General features: G+C 37.3%; 2 protein-coding genes across 3 annotated transcripts; one reads left to right on the top strand and one right to left on the bottom strand.

Moving 5' to 3' along the window:
• The first annotated feature begins 1,677 nt into the window (after positions 1–1,677).
• On the top strand, positions 1,678–7,781 carry LOC104103677 (uncharacterized). The gene is made up of 4 exons (XM_009611595.4): positions 1,678–1,907; positions 4,053–4,224; positions 7,126–7,242; positions 7,424–7,781. Exons 1-4 carry the CDS (start codon positions 1,798–1,800, stop codon positions 7,580–7,582), a joined length of 558 nt encoding a protein of 185 aa, XP_009609890.1. The 5' UTR covers positions 1,678–1,797; the 3' UTR covers positions 7,583–7,781.
• Positions 7,782–8,043: 262 nt separating this feature from the next.
• Positions 8,044–12,466, bottom strand: LOC104103678 (uncharacterized protein At4g38062-like). Of its 2 annotated transcripts, none has more exons than XM_009611596.4 (2): positions 12,301–12,466; positions 8,044–11,079 (listed from the first exon to the last, which is right to left on the bottom strand). In XM_009611596.4, exon 2 carries the CDS (start codon positions 10,960–10,962, stop codon positions 8,404–8,406), a length of 2,559 nt encoding a protein of 852 aa, XP_009609891.1. In that variant the 5' UTR covers positions 10,963–11,079; positions 12,301–12,466; the 3' UTR covers positions 8,044–8,403. The 2 variants fall into 2 exon arrangements, with proteins under 2 accessions (XP_009609891.1, XP_009609892.1); XM_009611597.4 differs by having other exon boundaries at positions 8,044–10,994.
• Positions 12,467–25,009: the final 12,543 nt, after the last annotated feature.

Below are 25,009 nucleotides of genomic sequence, written 5' to 3'. Positions count from 1 at the left end.
TGTTCTTTGTCCTTTTTGTTTAATCACAAAGACCAATTTTGCCTCTTTATTTTCCTTTTATATGATTTATTTGTTGTTTTTTAAAATTTAAAATCATAAGTATTTTTAGAAGCTTTGTTGTTAAATTCGTTTATTTCTATTTTTAAAATTTACCACAGCATTGTGTTCTAAGATAATAACTACTGCTGGAAAAATAGAAGTTATTAATTTATGATGAAAAATTAATTACCATAATTTAATTTATAGAAAACGTAAATTACCTCAATGCACACTCCTATTAAATAGATGGAAAATGAATTTAATTTTTTGGTAAAAAAAATCTAATATTATTACTAAGAAAGTTTATTATATAATTTAACTTTATAAAACATGAATTAGTTACGAAATTCATCTTGTAGATTATAATTTTTATAATCAGTTACTAATCAGTCACTGAATAGGATTAGCGATGGATTTATCCATCGCTAATTTTTATTTTTTTTGTAGTTGACTTGTCTATGATACATGGTACCTCGACGATGTTTTTGATACGAAATTAATATAGAAGAACGAGATACATAATAGAACATTAAACTTTCAAAATTATATTGGTTGTTTTCATGCTTAGCTAGTTCATCCACTACTTTTTGACGGAATAGGCTCAATATTTATCATTTTCAAGAGCTTATATTTTTAAAATTTATATTTTGAAGGGCTTATATTTTTTATAATTTTATACGCGTCGATAGAGGGTATACATGACGAAAAAAATAATATTTAGTTATTTTTTAATATTTAAAATTTTAAAATAAAAATAAAATATAGCTCAGTAAATTGTTTCTTATTTAAATTATACGCAAGATTCCTAACGTATATGATATTAAAATCACTTAAATTTTATTTTTATAAATTCCTTTCTCATTTGAACATTAAAAATAAAGTTTTTCTTAGCTAAAATTACAACTTGCTTATTATTATGTGAACAAATATGTAGGATCTTCTAAAATTTAATACTTAAATATTAATTAATATTTCATCTTATATAATTTTTTTATTTGAACACATTGGAAATAAAAGTTTTATTTCACAAAAATATAAATAAATTTCAATATTCAAAATTTGAGATGATTTAAAACTAAAAGTTTCAGAAATAATGTTTATTTATATATACTATATAGAAAAGTTCCAGAAATATAATAAAGTAATAATAATTACAAATACTATATAACTAATCCAACTAAATTCATCATCTTTGCATGTTTCAAAACATATTGAGTTTAACTATTGTGTCAATGTAAATTAATTTTTATTATTTAAACATATATTGCATTTATTTTAACTGCAATTGCTAATTTTCAACAACTTTTTCTTCTTGTATACGTTTAATAATGATTGACGCGATGCACACGTGTAAAGCACGTACACTAACACTAATATTAAAAAAAGCATAGGATGCAACAACTACACCTCCAAATATTATTCATCTTAAATCTATTTTTAATAGTTCCATTAAGTCTAACAATTATAGTTTGTTAAATTATTTTTGGAGTATTAAAAAAAAGTGCTATAAATCATATTACAAAACGAGTTTAAATTATTAGGTTACTTAAAAGGCAAAGCCACTTAATTACCTTCACAAACATAATTGGTGACTTAAAAAAATAAAAAGCAATAGTACATTGATAGCGTAAGAATATATATACACTATTTGACTTTTGAAAAGTTAATTAATGGTGGAATTAGTCTGAAGGGGCGTTAAATAGTTGACCGGAATAAAATATGCTGTCTCTTGCCCAACCCAATCGTTAGACGAGAGAGATGGGGGACGACGGGGTGAAGAACGAGGCAATGGAGATAATGGGGATGTTCCAAGTGCTTCCTCGCCTCGTCGTCTTCGATCTCGATTACACTCTCTGGCCTTTTTATTGGTAATTTCCATCTCTTTGTTCACCCATTTTTTTCTATTCCCTTTAACAAGTTGATTATTTCACTGAGTACCTGCATTCAACACAAGGTTTGGCCGATGAAATGAAATCACCTAGCTTTTTTATTCCAAATAATATACAATCACTCGTTTGTTCTGGACTCCATTTACATCCTCCGTTTCTTTTTACAATTATTTTTGGCTGTTCTCTTCTGTAATTCTATTGATCATGATATACAGTCTTTGGGAAAGCTTCATTTCTTTTTATTTCTCTGTCTTACCCATAGGCTGCTAGGTAATGGGCTTGCAACATAGGTATTTACAGATAATTGGTATACAACCGTGTTTTAGTATAAATATCTTCATGTAAGGTACCATATCCGATACATATTATCCACGTGTATTGGAATATTTTTTAGCTATAACAGCAATCTTTTTAAGGCAAATTATTTTCCCCTACTGGAATAAAATGGGCTCGTATAGAGTGGAATGGTTGTCAAGGATTCGCATAGCCAAATACCACTAGTTTGGGATTGGAATGTAGCTGATCTGCTTGTGACTCTATCATCACAAGCAGCAGAGCGAGGATTGTTTTATTTATGTGTGAATGTATAATGGGAGAGTGACATTCATATTTATGCAAGGTAAGTGGTTAAGAACTTTAAGGGCGTTTGTAGTTTTCAGTTTCTAGCCTGAGTAATTGGTAGGCCAACTTGAGATAGGAGAGTGCTTGTAGAGGCTATTAGTTGATCATGTTTGTGGTTAACCTCTCAAGTTTGTTCAGCCATGTCGTTGCAGCTTATTACTAATGAAAATTGAAATTCCATGATTTTGAAATTCTCTTGAAAGTTTGGCCAACGAAAGACTCGGATCACGTTTACTATTATCATATTGCTTATTTCGTTGGAAAGCAGGGAAAACATCCAATTCCTTCTTAAGAGGATGAACCCGTTGATATGAGGATAAGTTGTTTAAAGAGGTGACATATCAGTGAATTCCAATGATAAGGAATGAGGAACCACGATAAATTGCTGTGATCTACTTGAAAAGGGAAACCAGATAGAGATTATAACAACTGAAAAGGAAGTTTGTGCTTCTTGCAAATTTGCAAGCATGACATTATTTAGTGTTCTGTTTTGGCTAAAGAAATAGTAACATCAAATCTGGAAACACTGACAATAGGAATTTGGAACTAAGAAGTCACTCAAGGAAACCTTTGAATCTCAACCTAGATCGCAAGTGTTAGTGCAATTCTGGAATCTCAATTTTTATTAGAAGCTAGTTGCAAAATCTTGGTCCATAACAATTTGATTTCAGGTGTGCCATGTTTTCCTTCCATTGAGGACTACTGGAATCGGGGGCATATATGTTTTTTATTATCCGTGTTCATTATAATTCAACAAATAAGTACATGTAAGAGTTGATAGAAGGATAAACATTTTTGTTAAAAAAAGCAAACATCAATGGTAGATCAACCAAATTCATTTGATAAAGATATTGGTCTAATCAACTTGAATATAAGCCATACAGGATCTCGGACCCACGGAATAACCTAATGGCTTGCGATGCTGTTGGCTAGATTATGAAGGTATAGTAGGTGTGATTCAATATTAGCATGTGGGATAAAAAGGTTTTTTTTGGGGCCATTCACATGCTCTACAAGACTCGGGAATTTCAGGGCATCAAGAAAGATAGGCTGCTGATATAGGTAGTTGTTGAAGTCAATGAACAATTCTAACATATTATGACTATGGGATTTCAGAAGTAAGATGTGTTTAGAATGGAAATTTGTATTTAGTAAGGTCTGTTCTGGATTTAAGTTGGTTCATATGTAATGGTAGCAGGTACTTAGAATTTTGTAGGTAAGGGTCGTTCACTTGTTTGAGGGATCTGCTCGTCGGCATTGAATTGACAGAGGTGGATTCTTAGGGCGTATTTTTTACCTATTCATACTCGCGCTTTGAGAACCAAGTCATACACGACCATATAAAAATTCTTGAGCTCTTTTTCACATAAGACTATTGAAGTGTATCCATGACTTGACTTGAATATTTCCCCTAACCTTTTGTTTCCTGGAAATAACATTGCAGTTTTTGTTAAAATTCTGCTTAAAATTGGTCTTCTGATAATTTTTTCTGCTTTCTTGTAGTGAATGCCGCTCAAAACAGCAAATGCCATATTTATATCCTCATGCCAAAGGCATTTTATATGCCCTCAAGGACAAGGGAGTTAATATTGCTATTGCCTCAAGGTCACCAACGCCTGATATAGCAAACACTTTTCTTGATAAGTTGGGCCTAACATCAATATTTGCAGCCAAGGTGAGATGATGGAAAACTTTAAACTACTTTCGACCTTACTCCTTTTGGTGCATTCACACTCAATTTTTTCTTTATGGCTAACTTTGTTTTCCATTTAGGTTTCCCTTACTTTTTACAACATAACACAACTTCCCTTTTTAGTATGAGTTGACTTCCGCTAACTCACTTCATGGTTTTAGAAAGCAAAATACACTAGGAGCAAAAGTGTATAGAAAATGACGAAAATAAAACTTCTTTAATACCTTATGGTAGGCTGAAGCCGAGCATTCAATTCCAGTGTGTGAAGTAAGAGGTCTAGTATTGTATGATTCATGTGCTCGTTTACCAGTAGGTTTCTTATATGGTTGTGTGTAATTATGTAGTATGGGCGTGTTTAAAAGTGCAGCCCGGTGCACTAAGCTTCCGCTATGCGTGAGATTGGGAGAAGTGTCCGACCACATTGGGCCTATTTTATGGACATCTCTAGCATGTTCTACCTTTTTTTTTGATTTTGCACCGGGTGTCCGAGTCTCTTTGAGCCCCGACTAATCCCGGGGGTGCACAAGGCCCTCGGCAAGGAGTTTCCCGCAAGTGCACCACGGTTAATTCAGGTTTTACCCAGTCCGATGGCCCTCAGAAATTGTTTGCACCCAGTGGGTTTCGAACTTGAGACCTTGAAAGGGAGCAAACCCCAAGGCTCAAGTCAATTGCCACCAGGTCAACCCCTGAGGGTTAGCATGTTCTACCTTTTTTCGTAATTTTAAAGAATCCACATGAAGTACCCTCATCCATATCACCGTTTGGCATGGGCACGTGAAGCAAAATTAAAGATACATGTAACATAGGGAGCACCCAGATTTGTGGTAATATGGCCCAAATGCTAGAGGACTTGGTGTTTGATCTCATTTTGCAGCACATATCTTCTTTAAGGAACACAAAGGGAATGACTTACTTGGAAGGTATGGTTAGGTCTCTCAAGAAAGTTATGAATAGTTCTCTCAAGAATGAGGTCACCTGTGGCTGGGAATTGTGATAGGCAAAAACCATGAACTAGAATTTTGATTTCTTGAGAAGCAACAAGTTATTTAGTGGAAAAAGAAAAACTATAGCATAATGCTACTGCAGCTACTAGGGCCAAATAATAGAAGAATATTGCACTAAGCATCTTTAGTAATGAGCCAGGTTTTTATGACCCCCAAAAAAAGGGGGGGGGGGGGGGGGGATAAAATAGTGCTCTAATCTATTAGCTTAATGTTAGAACATCCTATTATTTTATCAAGCCAAGGAGCCCTGAGGAAAATAAAACTATAAAATCACTGACAAAATTGTCTTTAACTCGATATTTTAATACAGCACCTTCAAGCTTTATAGGACGAACAATCTGAAACACTCATTTCTTGTCAACCAAAGAAACTGCTTTGAAAGAAAGAATATAATATGAGTATTGAACATAATAAAAACTAAATAAATAACAAACTGATGTAATCATATAATGAAGGCAAAATAGCCTCTGGGCCACCTAAACTTGTACCCAATTGCCAACCCGGTAAATGAACTTAGAAGTTTCCCATTTGAATACTTATACTTGACGGATGAGTACTAATAAACACCTCCAGCTAAGCGTGTTCCTCAATCGCTATGACACAGTTGACACGTCATATTCTTAACCTATTATTGTTTGGCAAGTGTAATTTACAGGTCCCAGTCATTTTTCACCAATTTATTAAAAAATTTTAAAAAAACTTTCTCTTCTTCTACACCAATGTAGCCCCACCATCACCATATGTTTCATCTACCATCGACATCATCCTCATCTACTCTAAAATCCCCTCAAATCAACTATGAACTCCATCCTTCTTCATTCTAAAACTTCCAAATCAATAAAAAAACACGAATTTCTTAATATTTTAACTTTTTTTTCTTTCTATTCCTATTTGCTATACCTGCCAGGATCGTGGGGGGCGAAAGAAATTGGGAAGTTTCATAAGATATATGGCAATTCCGATAGAATTCAACTCTCAAAACCCCAAGAGAAGCACAATCAATTCGCCCCGAAAATATCGTGACCTCATCAAAAATCACCTTTGATAATCATCACTTTTTCATCTTTAACTACTAAGACCAATCAAAATCACAATCCCTGAAAAATCAAAAAGTTGCACAAAATCTTCATCATAAGAAAAAGAAAATTAATCGTGAAAAGGAAGAAGAGAAATTAAAGAGGAATTAGGGGAGGCGGAGGGAACGACGTTAATGGGGGAAAGGAACAGAAGGAACAGAAAAAGGGGAAGAAAGGGGGTGATTAGCGAAGGGGTAGGGAAAGAAAGTGTCTGATTTTACATTTCCTTTGTTTCTTTATTGTTTATAGTTTTAGTTTTTTTTAAAATGAAAACTAGCATAGTTACGCGCCTTACAAGCGTGATTTGCACGTAGCTCGACCGCATCAGCTATGTCATCGCCACATAAGCATGGTCAATGGTCAAAGTGGTTTATTAATGTGAAAATGATTAAGTTGAAGTGTTCAAATGGAAAACTTTTAAGTTCATTTACCGGGTTGGCAATTGAGTGCAAGTTTAGGTGGCTCGGAGGCCATTTTGCCCATAATGAATCCAGTTCTAAATTAAAGCACTGTCACGATGGTGCTGCTACACTTCATCGCTAACTGTTACAAATAGCTGTACTGTTTACATTTTTCAATGATATTTTCTCATGAATCACGTTCTCTACATATTGGTTTCCTCAGCCTTTAGCGATGATGATTTTGAGACCTCGAACTCTATTTGCAGCTGCTGGTATTATAAAGCAAACTTAATGATAATAATATCTGAAAGTTGACATCATGAACGCAGCTGGATAACTTTTTGCGGCCCTAAAGTTGGTGATATATGTGTATGACCATAATCTGAATGCTTAGAGTTGCAGGAAATATTTTCCAGTTGGACACACAAAACCGAACACTTTCAGAAGATCATTAGGAGGACAGGGGTGCCTTATAAGGAGATGCTATTCTTTGATGATGAGGATCGTAATATAGAGTCGGTAAAAATCTCTGCTCTTGAAATTTGCTCAGAAAAAAAAAACTCTTCCTTGTGAATCACGTGATGCTTTTCTGTTGATCTTTCTATCATTTCCCACTTGTTACCTGAGGCTAAGATCATCTATAGTACTGTCATGTACTTCAGGAGACTCACTAAGAGTACATGGTGGTTTTATATTGTAGGTTTCGAAGATGGGTGTGACAAGCATATTGGTGGATGATGGGGTAAATCTTGGGGCTTTGAAGCAGGCTCTCTCAGAGTTTGCTCAGAATTCAGCTTCAGGGAAAAAGAACAAAGAAAAACGGCTGCCAGATTCATCAATAAGTGATGAGCTACAGTAATCCAATTGTACAAGATCCCCACTTGCATTTAGGGGTCATATATTCGCATTTTGATACAGTTAAGAAAAATTTTACGTCAATATGGAACTTTTTGAACAATTGTATGCATTAAAAGCGGTGATTATCTCTGGTATCAGCTTTGAATTTGATATATCCATTTTCTTTCACAATAAAACAGACTAATTATAGTTCATTTGAAGAGGTGTTTTAGCATGCTCAAACCATTTTATACAAGGCCTGTTCTCTGCCAGTTATTTTGGTGTTGCAGTATGTCAAGTACACTTCCAACGTAAGTGATCATATAACATTCTCAAAATTTATATAAACTGAATATTTTCATAACTTGTCAAAGTAAGAGAGGTAATTGTAACATCTAGGACTTTTTTTTAAAAAAAAAAAAAACTTCAAGTTACAATTACTGGACCTCCAGCAACATTCTCAAAACTGTAGAACTAAAACAGTTTCAAAATCACGTTTAACTAGATTAAGTAGAAATGTAAGTTCTAAGACTTAAGACTAACCAATCTTCCTTCAGAAAAGGAACCACAGGTTAGTGACCAGCACATGAACCAATATACAGATTTCCATATTTCTTTTAACAACAAAAGAAGAATCTTTGATTACATTGGAAGAATATTAAAGTACCACACATACAACGAAATGCAGAAAGTTCCAAAATCCTTGAGTCTCGTCTGTTTGCCATCCAGATTTGCAAATCTTGGAGAACTCCACTACAAAAATTCTTTTTTTTCCTTTCCTTTTTTTCATTTTTTTTTTTGGGTGTTTGAAGTACAGAACTGCTCCCTCATTTCAAAAATGGCCTAACAGTTGAGCTCTACCAATGGAGTTCTTTCATCAGTTCCTGTTTTGGCAGTTGAAAAAGGAGTTCCAGTATATTGGCCTCTCCCTAAATTACTAAGTGGTGGCTCTTTTACTTCCTCAGGGTTCCCCAACATTTTTTCTAGCTGTCTTACAAGTGCAACATCTTCAAAGCAAACTTCACTGATTCTTCCATTGATTCCTTCCATTTGTACTAATAATTCCTCCCTATCAACTGAAAGTTTCTTATTTTCTTCAAGCAAATCATTTTTCTGAGATTCAATCTCCTGAATTTGGGCCTCCAAGTGCATCCGTTCATTGCCAAAATGAGCTTTCAGCTCATCCAATTCCTTTTTACTTGCTTGCAACAATGTTTCCAGCTGCCCCTCCTTCTGTCTTGAATCAGACAAGTATTTATTTAGAAGTTCAAACTTCTGATCTGTATCACCCAATTTCACCTCTAACTCAGCAATCACATTGTTTTTCTCTTTAATCTCAAGCATTTTTAAACTCTCAGCCGTCTCCAAAGCTGTAAAAGCAATTTCTTTACAGATTACATCATCCTCCAAATCTTTGGCCCGTTCAAGAAGATGTTGCATTTCCCCGTCTTTCTCTTTCACAGTCAGCAACAGGCTCTCCTTCTCCTGATCAAAAGCCTTCCGGGCGTCTGATTGTGCTTGCTCATTTTGAAGGTCTGTATCAGCCAACTCTTTCTCCAAGCAAAAAATCTTAGTTTGAAGAATTTCTATGCTACAATCCTTGCCTTTTGCAATTTGACAATATTGTAGCTTCTCCTGATTTAAAGCTTCCACTGCCTCTGTTCTTTCAACAATCTTCAACTCGAGTTCTGTAATCTCTTGTTGTAGCTCATTTGTTTTGGCTTCTCTCTCTTTCAAAATCCCAAGTAAGCTCTCCTGCTCTTGCTTTTGGGCGAACCGGTTCTCTCCAAGGCAGTCTTTAAGCTTTCCTGCTTCAGCTTTCCACTTCTCTAGTTCAAGTTTGCTCTCTTTGACTTCAGCCCTTGCTTTGGCCAGGTCAGCTTTGGCTTCTTCTGAAGCATCTTTCAGAGCATTACCCAATTGCAGGACCTGTCCCCTGAGGTGAAATTGGCAGTTAGATGAGTTTTCAAGCATCTTTTTATACTCACTCAGTTCTGCCTCTAAAAGGATTGCTTGTTCACGCTTCTGATGTAGATTTTTGCTATTCGGTTCTAGATCTGCCTTCGCTCGAGAGTTTTCCTTGGTCAAGGCATGAATTTCTGATTTTAAGACCATGACTAACACAGATATCTCACCATTAAGAACATCACACGCATCACGGCAATCTTCCAGCTCCTTTTCTAGCTCTTCTATGTGCTTTTCTTTACCTTTTAATTCAGACATGCATCTTTTCATAACTTCTGTAACTTTTCCTATCTGGGAGCTCCATTCAGCTTCTTTTTCTTTGAGGTTTAAGGAACACTTTCTGTGTAACTGCTTCAAATCCTGGAAATTGGTTCGCAGTTTCTTCAGTGAAGAAGCGGACGCAGCATCCTGGAGTTGAGTCTCTTGAAGCTCTTTGAGAGATCCTCGTAACTCTTGATTTTCTTGTTCAATCTGCATACTTTGGCATTTTAGATCCTTGAACAGTGTCTCTTTTGTTCGGAGTAAGTTTCTTAACTCTCCAATTTCTTCATCCCTCTTGATGGTCAACTTCTCGAGCTTTGAGTTTGCTTCTTGGCACTCAAAAGAGATATCATGGAATCGAGATCTGAACTCAGACACTTCAATTTCTAGAATTCTTCTTCTGCTTTCTTGATGTGCCAAAGCTTGGTTACACATCCTCAATTGGCTTTGGAGGCCTTCTGAGATTCGAGTCTGAGAATCCAACCTTGCTTGCAATGATGAAATTTCTTCAAGCATTGCTGACTTTTCCTGTCCCCACTCCACCTTACTGGTGTTGAACTGATCATGGATCCTTTCATGAGCTTCTTCAAGATGTTTAAACTGCTCACTCTTCCATTTCAGCTGATCTTTTGCATTCCTATTTTCTTCCTCAAGTTTTTGGATAATGTCATCTCCAACTTTCAGATCGTTGGATGCCGGTGCTTTTAGCTCTGATTCAATGCAGGTTTCCTGCCTAACTGACACGAGTTGCTTAAGAGCATTGATTTCTTTATTACTTGCACCAATCTGCATTTCCAAATCTTGAATTCTGGATATTGCTTCATCCAAAGAGAACACCAAATCCTTGTTTTGTACCTCCAACTTTCCAATATTCTCCCTATAATCAAGTTGCAGCTTCTCATGAGCAGAACTAAGATTCTGGAGACATGATTCTTTCTCATGTAGACTGAACTTTAGGTCATCACAGAGTCTCTTGACCTCAAATATTTTCTCAGATTTGACAAATAAGTCATTTGCCAGTCTTTGAGTCTCCACCTTAGCTTCTTGAAGTTTCGCTAATTGATCAACGTGGGCTTTCCGCAAACTCTCCGTCAAATCCGTTTTGGTCCGGCAGTCTTCTCTGAGCTTTTCCACCTCTCCTTTCACAGCATCTAGCTCCTCATAAACTTTGTCCATTTGCCTAGCTTCTTATGTTGATGATGATTATTCTGACACACAAACACAACAGTTCACACTTAGTAACCAGAGTTCCACGAATTCTTTTTGTTTTCCCCCTTCACGTTAATGCTTTAGCTGAAAGGATAATAGATAATAGTTCAATTTCCTCTTTCAAAATGAATCATCAGAGTACAAAAAACTGTTGAACAACAAACTAAGCTATTTTACCATCTATAACTACTCTTCCAAGGGGAATTATCAATCACTAACAAAATCAAGCTTAACAGAAGCTGGGCCTCAACGAACCATGAAACGTAATTGGATTCATGATGTGCAGATTCGACAATAAATAGACAAACAAAGACATAAGCAATAATCCTCCATCTCTCAAACTCAGGGATGAAGCTGAAGGGAAGTAAGGGCTCAATTGAATCCCCTCTGCGGAAAAAATTGTAGTGTTCAAATAGGGGGAAAAACAAAATGTGAACAGTTGAATCCCCTTGACATAAGAGAAGATTCAAAGGGGGTTCAAAAATTGCTTTAGATCAAAGGCCCAAATCATAAGCGTGACGCTTTAGTATTTTTTTTGAATCCCCTGGTGTGAATCTCTAACTCTGCCATTGTTCAAACCTAAATTGCTCGGATACGGGATCTAGAGGTTGGATCATTCGAGGCGTAAATTCTAAGATTTGGGAATATGGATCCTAGTACGGATACGGGTGCGGTGATCCCTAAAAATAATTCAAAAAAGAAAATTGTGAAATACTTACTTATAGCTTATAAAGTGTAATTTCTTTTTTATTCTCAAGTGTAATAAGTAAAAGATTGATTTTCCAGATAAGGTATGATTTCGGGAATCATGTTGTATCTCATCTCAAATTTTTCCGTCTGTACCAGACCAACATAGGTTCAAACTGTCTCCACAAACACAAATCTATCAATTATGTCTAAATCTCATGAATCTTCTGTAACATGTCTTCCCTATTCAGGTTCTTTGACTATTTCTACCCCGAACAAGTTACAAAGCTCATATAGGCGGAATTGACTAAATAATCACTAATCTTACGGGAAACAAAAAGTCGAACTTTTCCTTATCCTTTTCCCCTGTTTTCACCCTTTTTCGTTTAATACTCGAACAACCACATTGATCAAGAAAGAAAGATTGCACAATCAAGAAAATCTTGAGGCTTAACCGAATTATACGAGATACCGACGAATCCATTGACCAAAACGAGAAAAGGGCCGGTATTGAATTGGGAAGCAAAAGACACTTGAAATGTACATGAGAAAGATCTGCAAAATATAGCATTTCTATAGATGGGACTAATATCAAATAATTCGAAGTATAATTTTTACCTTTTATCAGAAACATAACACGGTTGAATTGACTGGTATAATCATTTGTCCTTATCAAAACATTGGGGTTTCTTGACAGAGGAAGAACAACCGTGGTAGAAATTGGAAATCGAGAGGGGCTTTGAAGCGGGAACTTGTTTAGGTTTGTTTTTGAATTTTGATATTTGGAAAATCGCACCGCTTATTTGTCTATTCATAAAATTCCACCCCTCCCCCCTCCTTATCTTTTTTCTTTTTGAATTACGACATACCAAGGCCGGTTTGTCATGAAATTTTGCAAATTTTTAGAAATTTTTGAATTACGACATACCAAGGCCGGTTTGTCATGAAATTTTGCAAATTTTTAGAAATTTTTAGAAAATGAGTTTTTCAAAACCACTGTCTCAAAATTTTCAGAAAATTTCTCTTTTCTCACTCATAAAACAACAATATTTTTTCAAGTGAAATGCATATCAAAACATAATTTCAAATTCAAAATACTATTTTTCAGTTTAACTCTAAATACTGCTTTTTTCAAAAATTACAATTTTATGTCTAAATGCCTACTAAGTGTAGTAACCGGAAAAATAATTGCACCTGTTGAAATTCTTTTTCTGTACCCAATAAATAATTCAACAGCCAAAGTATTCCAATTTGAATTGTGATGTCACGAATTGAATTTTAGTGATTTCTTGTATATTTTTCCTTTTGCATATCCGTGAAGAAAACATTAGCTAAAAGGATAAATTCTTAAATTAGCCTTATTTAATCTTCAATTTCAATTTAATATTGCTTCTTGTTTTAACTAGATTAGTCTTTTTCCACATTTATTAGAGTAAGAGTAAATTAAAGAAAAAATAATTATTATTTTTTTGTTATTCTAAGAACGACAAGTATTTTGGAATAATTATATTTTAGTAAAAGTGACAAGTAAAATGGAACAGATGGAGTATTATTCTTAAGGGATAATTTCATAGAGCTAGCTCCGTAGGTTTTGATTTCTAACTCTAACCTTCCTTGTGGTTGTTGTTTGTGATATTGTGCTTAATTACCTTCCTTATTTTGATATTTATAATAATATTTAACATATCTATCAATAATGTAAAATAATTGTAATTTGTCCATTTTAAGATTACACTTTTTTTATTAACTACTTTTATTAATATGTCTGAATAACTTCATCCATTATTCTAAAACATGTTACATATCAAAATAGAAGAGAAGTCATCATTTAAAGAAGTTTTGCATGTTTCATTACGTAAGTTTTTTCTCTCTCTAAAATGAGCGCTCCTATCACCGAAAGCTGAAGATGAATAGGAAATCGAAATCTGAAGGGAGGGGCAGAATCAGCATGGGTAATGCAAATCAATGTGATAGGCAAGCTAGGAATCCTGCAAGCAGGGGATTCGAAGAAGACGAGAAACATCAATGTAATTCAAAGGATAATACCGTTGGATTTGACACAAATATCATCGTCAATGACTCCAATTAACACTCTGATGAGTAGCCAAACTGAGTAGAAGGATACTCAGAGAAAATCTATAAGCAAGTCCTGGACAGATATGGTGGAAGAAGAAACTAATGGAATAGTAACCAAATGTATGGAGCAAAACCCCCATCCGAATAATTCCTGGAGTAGGACAGTGAGAAGGGTACCAAAGAAGGAGGGATTTGACCTAAATCCAATTGAACCTAGTGAGACTAATTTGAAAATATCAATGAATGATATTAAAGAGGAAGTAAATTTCTGGCAGAATGCAGTAATTTGCTGTGTACTGGGATCAAATCCTCTTCAATCTATTATGGATGCTATTTTAGGAGGATATGGCGAGGACTAGGTATTGATAAAATTACTCAGGTACATAAAGGAGTCTTCCTGGTGAGATTCCACAATGAAGAGAACAAAATTAAGGTAGCAGAGGATGACATACAAATGTTTGACAGGAAACTTGTTGTGGTCAAGCCGTGGAGATTAGATATAAATATTAAAAAAGGAAATAGTGGATAGAATTCCAATATGGGTTCGACTGACAGGGTTGGATATGAAGTATCGGGGGAAGAATGCATTGACGGAGATTGCATAGATGATCTACAATCCCTTAAACGAAGATTGCAGGGATGATTGGCAATCCCTTAAAATATAGAGCTACAACATAAAAGGAATGAATGACATATACTAGAGTATTGGTTGAGATACCTCTGAATCAGACTTATCCTTCTACAGTTAGATTTGAAAATAAATATGGAAGAATTCTGGAACAAGAGGTAGCTTATGAATGGAAATCAGTTCTATGTACCAAATGCAAGAAATTTGGACATGAACTAGGGGAATGTAGGAAACTAATCAAAGAGGAAGCAGAAATAGGGGAAATGAGAAAAAGGGTGCAGCAAAAAAGAAGGGAAAGGTGATCAGAAGGCACAACAGAAGAAGGGTTCTATTCAGAAGAACCACAAAAAGCAAGAGACCCCAAAATAGATCCTAGGCATACAAACCATGGTTGGCTAACAAAGGATGAGGTACTGGTAGAAATGAGATGGTCATAAGAGAAGGTGGAAACATAAAAATAAGTAATACATATGATGTGTTGGAAAACCAGGAAGGTAAGAAGAAGGAGAAAGAAGTGGATAGTAAGGTAGATTCTCTCATCCTTGAGAGAGATTCTACTGGTATAGGGCCAGGACATGGATAGGGAGGGGGAAACCCCTCTCTTAATGGATAACATAGGATTCTGGAATACTAGGGGCCTGAATAAGTTGGCTAAGCAAAGGGAAGTCAATCCATTTATGCATAACACCAGGGTAGGCTTATTTGGGCTCCTAGAAACTAAGATTAAGAGGGGCAAGGCTCAGACAACATTCTTAATTTGTGTAAGGGTTGGTCTTTTACAACAAACCTAACAATATATCCAGGTGGCAGGATATGGGTACTCTGGACATCTATGGTGTTTAGTGTAACTATTGAGGAGGTAACTAAACAAGTGATATATTGCGGGGTGAAACATCAAGGTATAGGGGAGCAGTTTGAAGTAACTCTAGTATATGGTTTTAATGACCAGACATCTAGAAGAAGTTTATAGGAGAAACTAGAGCAGATGGCAAGTCAGATAAAAAGGCCATGCCTATGCGTCTCGGCAGTTGAGGATCCATGAGAAGAATTATCCAGTCCACGACTTGGAATTGGAATCTATTGTTCATGCATTGAAGATTTGGTGGCACTATTTGTATGGTGTCCCTTGTGAGGTCTATACTGACCACCGGAGTCTACAACTTATTTTCAAATAGTATGATATTAATTTGCGACAGCGGAGATCGTTAGAGTTGCTTAAAGACTATGATATCACTATTCTATATCATCCTGGGAAGGCCAATGTGGTGGCCGATGCCTTGAGTCAAAAGGCGGAGAGTATGGGTAGTTTTGCATATCTAACGACTATAGAGAGGTCACTAGCCTTAGAGGTTCAGGCCTTGGCCAACAAGTTTGTCGGATTGGATGTTTCAGAGCCCAGTCGAGTTTGCTTGTGTGGTTTCTTGGTATTCTTTATATGATCGCATCAGAGAGCGTTAGTATGATAAACCCCATTTTCTTATCCTTAAGGACACGGTACAGCACGGCGATGCCAAGTAGGTTTCTATTAGAGATGACGGGGTGTTGCAGATGCAGGGCCGATTATGTGTGCCCAATGTGGATGGGTTATGTGAGTTCATTCTTGAGAAGGCTCACAGTTCGCGATATTTCATTCATCCAGGTGCCGCTAAGATATATTATGATTTGAGGTAGTACTATTGGTGGAGGAGAATGAAGAAAGACATAGTGGAGTATGTAGCTCAGTGCCTAAATTATCAGCAAGTGAAGTACGAGCATCAGAGGCTAGGCAGTTTGCTCCAGATACTTGAGATTCCCGAGTGGAAGTGGGATCGTTTCACCATAGATTTCGTTGTTGGGCTCCCACAGACTCGGAAGAAGTTTGACGATGTTTGGGTGATTGTGGATAGGTTGACCAAGTCGGCTCATTTCATTCTGGTGGTGACCACCTATTCTTCAAAGCAACTAGGATAGATCTATATCTGCGAGATTATCGAACTTCATAGTGTGCCGACATACATTATCTCCGATCGTGGTACGCAATTCACATCGTATTTCTTGAGAGCTATGCAGCATGAGTTAGGCAACGGGTTAAGTTGAGTACAAAATTTCACCCCCAAATGGACGGACACTCTGAGCGCACCATTTAGATATTAAACGATATGTTTTGCGTCTGTGTTATGGATTTCGGGGGTTCTTGGGATTAGTTTTTACCTCTTACGGAGTTTTTCTACAACAACAGCTACCGATCGAGTATTCAGATGGCTCCTTATGAGGCCCTATATGGGAGACGATGTCGTTCTCCAGTCAGTTGGTTTGAGCCGGGAGAGGCTAAGTTGTTATGCATGGATTTGGTTTGATATGCCTTAGAGAAGGTCAAATTGATTTAGGATCGACTTCGTACAGCCTAGTCTAGGCAGAAGAGTTATGCTGATTGGAAGGTTCGTGATATATCATTTATGGTTGGGGAGTGGGTTTTGCTCCTGATTTTTCCCATGAAGGGTGTGATGAGGTTCAAAAAGCAGGGCAAGTTGAGCCCTAGGTATATCAGACCTTTGAGATCCTCGCGAGGATTGGTGAGGTAGCCTACAAGCTTGCATTTCTACCTAGCTTATATGCGGTCCATCTGGTGTTTAATGTTTCTTATCTCCGAAAGTATTATGGCGATCCGTCACATGTTTTAGACTTCAGCACAGTCCAATTGGACAAGGATTTGACTAATATTAAGGAGCTGGTGGCTATCTTGGACAGACAGGTCCGAAAGTTAAGATAAAATAATAGTGCTTCAGTGAAGGTTCAATGGAGGGGTCATCCGGTCGAGGAGGCGACCTGGGAGACCGAGCACGACATGCAGAGTCGTTATCCTCATCTATTCATCACTTCAGGTATGTCCTTATGCACGTTCGAGGACAAACGTTTATTTTAAGAGGGGGAGAATGTAACAACCTGATTGGTTGTTTTGTATAATTATGCCTCGTTTCCCCTTTTCATGCTTCACACATGTGTGTTTATGGTTTTATGACTAATGGGGTTGGTTTGTTTCGTTCCTGGATGATTTAGGGTTGTTTTGGACCCTTTGATTCTTGACTTAGAAGCTTAAGTTAGAAATATTGACCAAACTTTGACTTTTGTGAAAACAACTCCAGAACAGTATTTTGATGGCTCTAATAGCTTTGTATCGTGATTTTGAACTTGGGCGTATGCCCGAAATTGAATTCAGAAGTCTGTAGGTTGATTTATGTTGTTTTGCCGAAATTTGGCAATTTGAAGTTGAAATGTTTGACAATAGCTTGACTTTTATCTATTGAGTTTGGACTTTAATTTTGGGACTTGGAATAGGTCTTTTATAATATTTAGAATTTTTATGCAAAATTTTGTATCATTTGGAGTTGAATTGATAGGATTCAGACGCTTTGTCTTGAAAATTTACTTTGAAATTCATGCATTTTAGTGATCGATTCGTAGTTCTAGATGTTATTTTTGCATTTTAATCACGTGAGCGAGTTCGTATGATATTTTTATACTTGTGTGGATGTTTGGTTTGGAGCCCCGAGGGCTCGGATTAGTTTCGGATATGTTTCAGAATGTTTTGGATTGAAAACCAGGATCTGGTGTCTGATGCCTCAGGTATCGCATTTGCGAATACCAGGTTCACAATTGCAAGCTTAGCAGGGGGCCTCAGGTATCGCAATTGCGATACCTTGCTCGTAATTGCGAATTAGCTCAGGTAGAGGGGTAGTTCGCATTTGCGACAGAACAATCGCATTTGCAATGGGGATAGACTTCACAAATGTGGAGTCAATGTCGCACTTGCAATCTCGTCTTAGGCTGGCCAGTTGCCGCATTTGCGAGGTATTCTTCGCAATTGTGACATCTAAATCTGATAAAAAAGGCTGGGAGTCGGGATATCATCTCATATTCTCTCATTTTAGAACTCTAGACTCGGTAGTAGGCGATTTGGAGAGGGAATTTTCATTTACAAACATTGGATAAGTGATTATAATCTATTTCCAACTATGTTTCATCAAAATATCTTAGATCTAACATCAAAAGCATGTGAATCAAAGTGAAAATTTGTGAAAAATTCTCAAGTTTTTGAAAAATAAGAATTTGAGTTTTGAGAGTCGATTTGGACTCAGATTTTGAAACTAATCATTATATGAACTCGTGGGGTTATGGGTAGTTGGAATCTACCCTTGGACCCGAGTTTTGACCGGGCGGCCCCCGGGTTGTCTTTGGTTGACTTTTTGAAAAAAATATAAAGATCATAGCTTTATCTATTGTAATTGATTTTCCTTGCATTGTTTGATGATATTAAGTCGATTTTGGTTAGATTTGAGCCGTGTGGAGGCGAATTTTAGGGGAAAAGCGATTTTCGAGGGTTGAGTTGGCCTAGTTGAGGTACGTATCTTACCTAACATTGTTTGGGAAAAACTACCCCTTAGGATTTGGAATTGATTGTGCCATTTGTGCTATGTGAAAGCCGTGTACGTAAGGTGATGAGTGGGTACACGGGTTATATGTGGTATTTGATCGGTTTAGGCTACTTAGACTCCTTCCATTCTTTAATTGAACTATCATATAATTTTCTATATTCTCATAGTCAATCTACTCTTACTTGTGTTAGTTTATCCATACATGCCTTAAACGACTTTGTTAACGCTTGTTCTACATCTTACTTGATATTTTGCTCTTATGCTTTAGTTGAAGTTGTTGCCTCTTTCATTGTTACATGTTATCCCTTCCATTGTTGATTTATCATTATTTGAAGCCATTATTACATGTTATCTCTTCCATTGTTGACTTATCCTTATTTGAAGTCAATGTTATATGTTATCTCTTCCATTGTTGATTTATCATTATTTGAAGTCATTGTTATATGTTATCTCTTCCATTGTTGATTATCCTTATTTGAATTCATCGTTACATGTTATCTCTTCCATTGTAAGTTATTCTTATTTAATATCATGGTTGCACTTTATCTTTTTCATTGTTGAATTATTGGTGTTGAAGTTGTGAAAGTCGTTGTCACATTGAGGCGAAGTTGTTAATTGTTGAGAAATCCTTCTTGTGGAGAAATTTAATTTCATTGTTATTGTTGATATTCTTGTACACATTATGGTTGAGACATGGACTATTGTTGTGAAAATATTGATATTGTTTATTATTGGCAAATTATGGCATATGGACACTTGCGGCGTGAGTTGTTATTGTGATGTGATATTGATGCGCATGCAGCGGTATAAGGATATGGGTTAATGTGCGGAGACATAAGGTGGAACTTATGTGTGTGTTTCTTGTAAGGAAATTACTTGAAGCCACGCGGCGTCATATGGTGGTCTAAAGTGCGTGTAGCTATTTTGGAAAAAATATTTTCAAAACTATTTAAATGTAAGGCTCATGCGGCGGTAAAAGGAAAGATTGTAATTGAAATTAAGAAATGTGAATACGAGGCGGTACCTCGGTTATGATTCTTGTTGTTTATCTCAGGCTGTAAAGAGTTATTGGTGAAACATTTCTTGTTGCTTTTATTCTTCCTTGTCTTGTCAGTTTGGATCCGTACTTGACTGTGGTGGTTCTCTTTAATTGCTTCCTTTATGTTATCTCTATGCTTACAATTCTGGCATTTGTCTATATTATTAACTTGTTTTTGTATCAGTTATTTCTCCGCCTCCTATTACTTCCTGTTATTATATTTTCATTCTATTTAGGCAAAATACATAAGTTGGCACCTGAGTTATGGACCAAATCCCTGTTATACACTTTTTATGGGCGGAAATAATATTACACACTCAACCTTTTAAAAATGTGTCTAATACACACCTTCTTTGACCAAGACCTAGCATGTGTAAAACACCAAGATAGAAGCCTGTCTACCAGGTAAAATACTGTTTAAATACTTATTTAATGCCACGTGTCAGCAAATCCCTCATCTTCCCCACCCTCCCTCTATCTCTCTATCTTGTTTTTCCGCCGGCCAACCTCCACCTCCACCTCCATCCCTTCTCTTCTTTTTTCTTCCTTTTTTTTTTCCTAAACCTTTATTTGTTCAGAACTCTCTATCCCTTTATCATCTTCCTCATCAATACCACCACAACCACTTTCCTCTATTGAAGCACTTTCTTTTACTTTTTTTTATTTAAGTGTAACTGATATTTTAGATCTCGCCTTATGATTAGAATTATTTTGCTGGGATTTATGCTGTTGATTTGGAACTCAAATGGGTTCTTGAAATTGGAAAAATAATTACAAGCTTGAAGTATAGTAATCCAAATTATGAGGGGCTTATACTTGTTCGTTTCTTCTCTTTTTTTGTTTGAATATAAAAATATTATTTCTGTTGGTGGTTGATTTGGGTCAGGAGGAGTCTAAGACCCTTTGCTCAAAAATGGTGGATGGTTGTTAATATTTTTGGTGGCAACCATGAATTTTGAAAATGTAATGAAAATTTGTTGTTTTTGGGTGAAAATGGAAGTTTTTTTTGGTGTTTATCATTTTGGTGGTTGAATATGCAAGGTTTCTAGCTTTTCTTTGACATGATTTTCCGACGATTAAGATGAAGAAGATGGAGTATCGTTTTTAAGTGTTTTTTTTTAATTGAGGACATGTGTCAAAATCTTATTGGCGCGTAGTATACACTTGTCGAGAAAAAATGGTCAAACACTGAAGTGGTGTGTATTAGACACACTTTTAAAAGGTTGAGTATGTAATATTATTTCCGCCCATAGAAAGTGTGTAACAGGATTTGGTCCATAGCTCAGGTGCCAACTTATGTATTTTTTCTTCTATTTATTATGTCCTTGTATGTGTCTTGACCTGGCCTCGTAACTACTCTACCGAGGCTAGGCTTGATACTTATTGGGTATCGTTGTGGTGTACTCATACTACGTTTCTATACATCTTTTTGTGCAGATCCAGGTACGGCTGCACTGCTGGACATTAGTGTTTGATTGCAGCTGTTATTTGAAGACTTCAAGGTATACCTGCTCGGCGTTCGTAGGCCTCGGAGTCACCTTCTGTTATCCTTATAGTATTGTTGTTCCCTTTATTAGACAATGTTGTATTAGGTGTTTTGGAATATTCTGTAGAAGCTTATGACTCAGTCTCACCGGGTTTTGGGAGCATTGTAGTTGTGTTTCAATTATCGAGATATTTATGAGAACTATTAGTTTATATTATGTCTTAGCTTTTATTTCTGTCAAAGTCTCTCATTGTTAGGCTTACCTAGTCTTAGAGACAAGGTGCCATCACGATATTCTAAGGAGCGGAAATTGGAATCGTGATAGCTGCTTTCCCATGCTCCGATGTGCAGTGCCCGGAGTCTCCTTCCTGTTGCATTTTATATTTCTGTCTATTTCATTTTCAGACAGTAGCTGTAGTGATTTGTATATTCTACTATATTGCCTGTGCACTTGTGACACCGAGTTTTGAAAAGTTCTAGTAGACGCTTATGGTTTTCTTTTTATTCAATAATATCACCATTTTACTTTCATGTTTTATTTATGCTTGCATCACCATGGCTTCCATACTTTGTTTCTTTATTAAATAAACTTCATGATTTAAAATATAATAAAATGAGCAATTAAATAGATAGATGACTATTGGCTTGCCTAACAGCGACGTTGGGCGTCATCGCGGCCTTTAGTGAGAATTAGGCCGTGGCAACTTGGTATCAGAGCACTAGGTTCACATAGGTCTAACGAGTCATGCTCCGGCCTAGTAGAGTCTTGTAGATCGCTGCGGAGATGTCCGTACTTATCTTTGAGAGGCTATATGGTGCTAGGAAACATCTCTTTCTCCATCTTCCATCGTGCAATTAATGTTGTGCTAAGTATCTTTCTCTTATTCTCTCACAGATGGTGAGAACATGTGCTATAGTTGTACCCAGTGGAAGAGGCGCTGCTCCCCTTGTTGTTAGAGGATGAGGAAGAGGCCGGGGGAGGGCCACAACACCTGCTAGAGGACGACGACATCCTAGAGTTGCTCTTGTTGTACCTCCAGTAGATCCAGTGGAGGATCATATTATTGAGGAGAAGAATGAGGCTCCTGTAGCTGAGCCAGCCCTGGCAGAATTTATGACTGCACTAGGATTTTAGGAGGTCATGGGCTGTATGCTGCGGTTTATGGATTCTATGACTCAGGCTGGCTATTTCTAATAGATCCATCCACATCTCAGGCAGGAGGGGGAGCACATACCCCTACCGCTCAGGCTCTAGGGCATGCTACAACACTTTATCAGACCCCAGGTGCACTATCTATGAGTGGGACCCAGCCAGTTGCAGCGGTTATACTAAATCCAAGACCAGCCGCGGCCGTTGAAAAGCAAAAGCGGCTGGATATATGGACTAGGCTACATCCTCCTATCTTTGGCGGTGAGCGGCATGAGGACCCACATGACTTCATTGATCATTGTAGGGACATGCTACATAATATAGGAGTATTGGAGTCCAACGGGGTGAACTTCACCATATTTCAGTCTTATCTCTGCAGTGGCAGTCTTATCTCTGTAGCATGCCAGTAGGTTCACCTCCCTTTAATTGGGACCAGTTCACACACCTCTTTTTGGAGAGTTATATCCCACCCTCTTAAAGGGAAGAGTTGCGAGGTTAGTTCGAGTAGCTCCAGCAGGGTCAGATGTATGTGACCGATTATGAGGCGAGATTCTCTGAGTTGTCTCGCCATACACCGATGATACTACCCACAGATGCAGAGAGAGTGCGAAGGTTTATTGCGGGCTTGCACTATGGTATCCAGGTTACGATGGCCAGAGAGGTTGAGATGAGGACTTCTTACGAGCAAGTTGCGGAGATAGCTCGGAGGATCGAGGGTATCAGCCATCATAGCTGATTGTATACGACAGGGGAGAAGCAGCCTCAACATTCTAGTAGATTCAGTTGCATCTCGTCTAGGGGAAGAGGTCAGTTCGTGCGAGGCCAGTTTAGCAGGCCTATGTATTCAGCACCACCGCCTGCTCAGGGTGCCCCAGCACGGCCCTACTTCAGCACCATTCCAGAGTGTACCTACCATCTACTGGCTATTCAGGGTTCTTCCCATGGGTATTTCGGTCACCAGGGTCAGACTCAGGTTTAGCAGTCTTTCACACCGAGGGGTTGCAACGAGAGCGGGGAGCTTGGTCACAAGAGGAGGTTTTGCCCTAGGCTTCGGGACAAGGTAGTACAGCAGGCCCATTAGCCCATGATTAGGGAATTTAGGATAAACTTCCCATCTTTCATTCCTTATCATGCGACATTTATTCAGCTTGAAGCATATCTCTTGAATTCTATCCACTCACTCGTATGTTATGTTGAGAGCTCGGTATCAACTGTGCATCCACAGCTTGTGATTCCATGGATGAGGTACGAAGTGTGTTTTCTGTATTTTAGGGATGGGCCAGTCTGGAGGACTTAAGCCAGGTTTGGACCGCTGCTTGGGCTCGGTAATTTCAGTTGTGTAAGCATATGCTTTTGGACCTATATATCCGGTAGTGTCCCTATGAGTGGGATTTATGACTCGGTGAGTGGTTGGATAGCTATAGGATGAGTATGATATGGCTGCGGGGTGTGATCAGATGGCTTAGATGTGATGAGAAGAGTTTTCTTGGGATATGAAAAAGACTATTAGGTGCTTGATTTCTATCTTGATGTTGTACGGTCTAGAGTTAAATGTGTGTAGAGGGGTCTTTCATGTTGTTCATTTTTTAGATAAAGTAGATTCTTATGTTTTGTTGACGATTTTAGACTCGGAAGGATTTAGCGATTGTATGGTGGTTCCCACCAGGATGAGGTCATAGAGAGATGCCATTTTGAGGCTAAGCATGTGGGTTATCACCTGTGAGGTAATCTTCAGATGTGTGATTCTCATGATGTTTTATGTAGAGTTCTTTCTACCAGTGAGTTATATGTGTTGCAACTTGAGCTTGGATCACTTGGGGAAGTTGGCTTGACTGTCACGAGGATGAATATGAGTTTAGCGGGTGATCTAAGGTATGCTATAATTAGTGTTACATGAGTTCATAAAGGATTTGGCTAGATTACAGTGTGAGATCATGACAGCTATGGGGTAAAAGGTATTGTGAATTATCAGATATTGTGTTCTATGGCTTTGAGCCAAGTGGGGGGAGTCTGCTATCGACGATCAACTTGCATGGTCATGTGTTATGTTAGTTTTGGTTTGAGTTACCCTTGTGGATCGGTTATGACTTGCAGAGGTTAGTTTTGGGGATAACTTGGACAAGAAAATTTCTGGACGCACGATGTATTACACTTCATAGAGATATAGAAATCAAAGGATGATTTGAAGTTGTTATTCGTGCTAGATGTAGTGTGTATGGAGCAAGGATTTACTCGGTTGCGTTAAGGTGAGGTTACTTCCTTGAGTGTTGGTGTACTAATGGAGCACTGATCGATCAGCTCGTTTTGGCGGTGCACTTGAGATTTGAATAGGATGGATGACTTTCGTGAAGGTTCTAATGGGTTCAAGATTCATATGTGGTATTTGAGGAAATTTTAGATTTGTAAATGGCTAAGATCTGATATAAGCATCGGATGATGTTGGGACTCGCAGGATTTCTGTATCATTATTGGATTCTACATTTCAGTATCAAAAGGGTTAAAGAAAACAACTTTAAATTCACATAAAGTCTCTTCA

This window comes from Nicotiana tomentosiformis, chromosome 11 (genome assembly GCF_000390325.3).
Source record: "Nicotiana tomentosiformis chromosome 11, ASM39032v3, whole genome shotgun sequence".
In the NCBI taxonomy this organism is placed as follows: Eukaryota; Viridiplantae; Streptophyta; class Magnoliopsida; order Solanales; family Solanaceae; genus Nicotiana; species Nicotiana tomentosiformis.
This window is presented reverse-complemented; position numbering and strand designations above follow the sequence as displayed.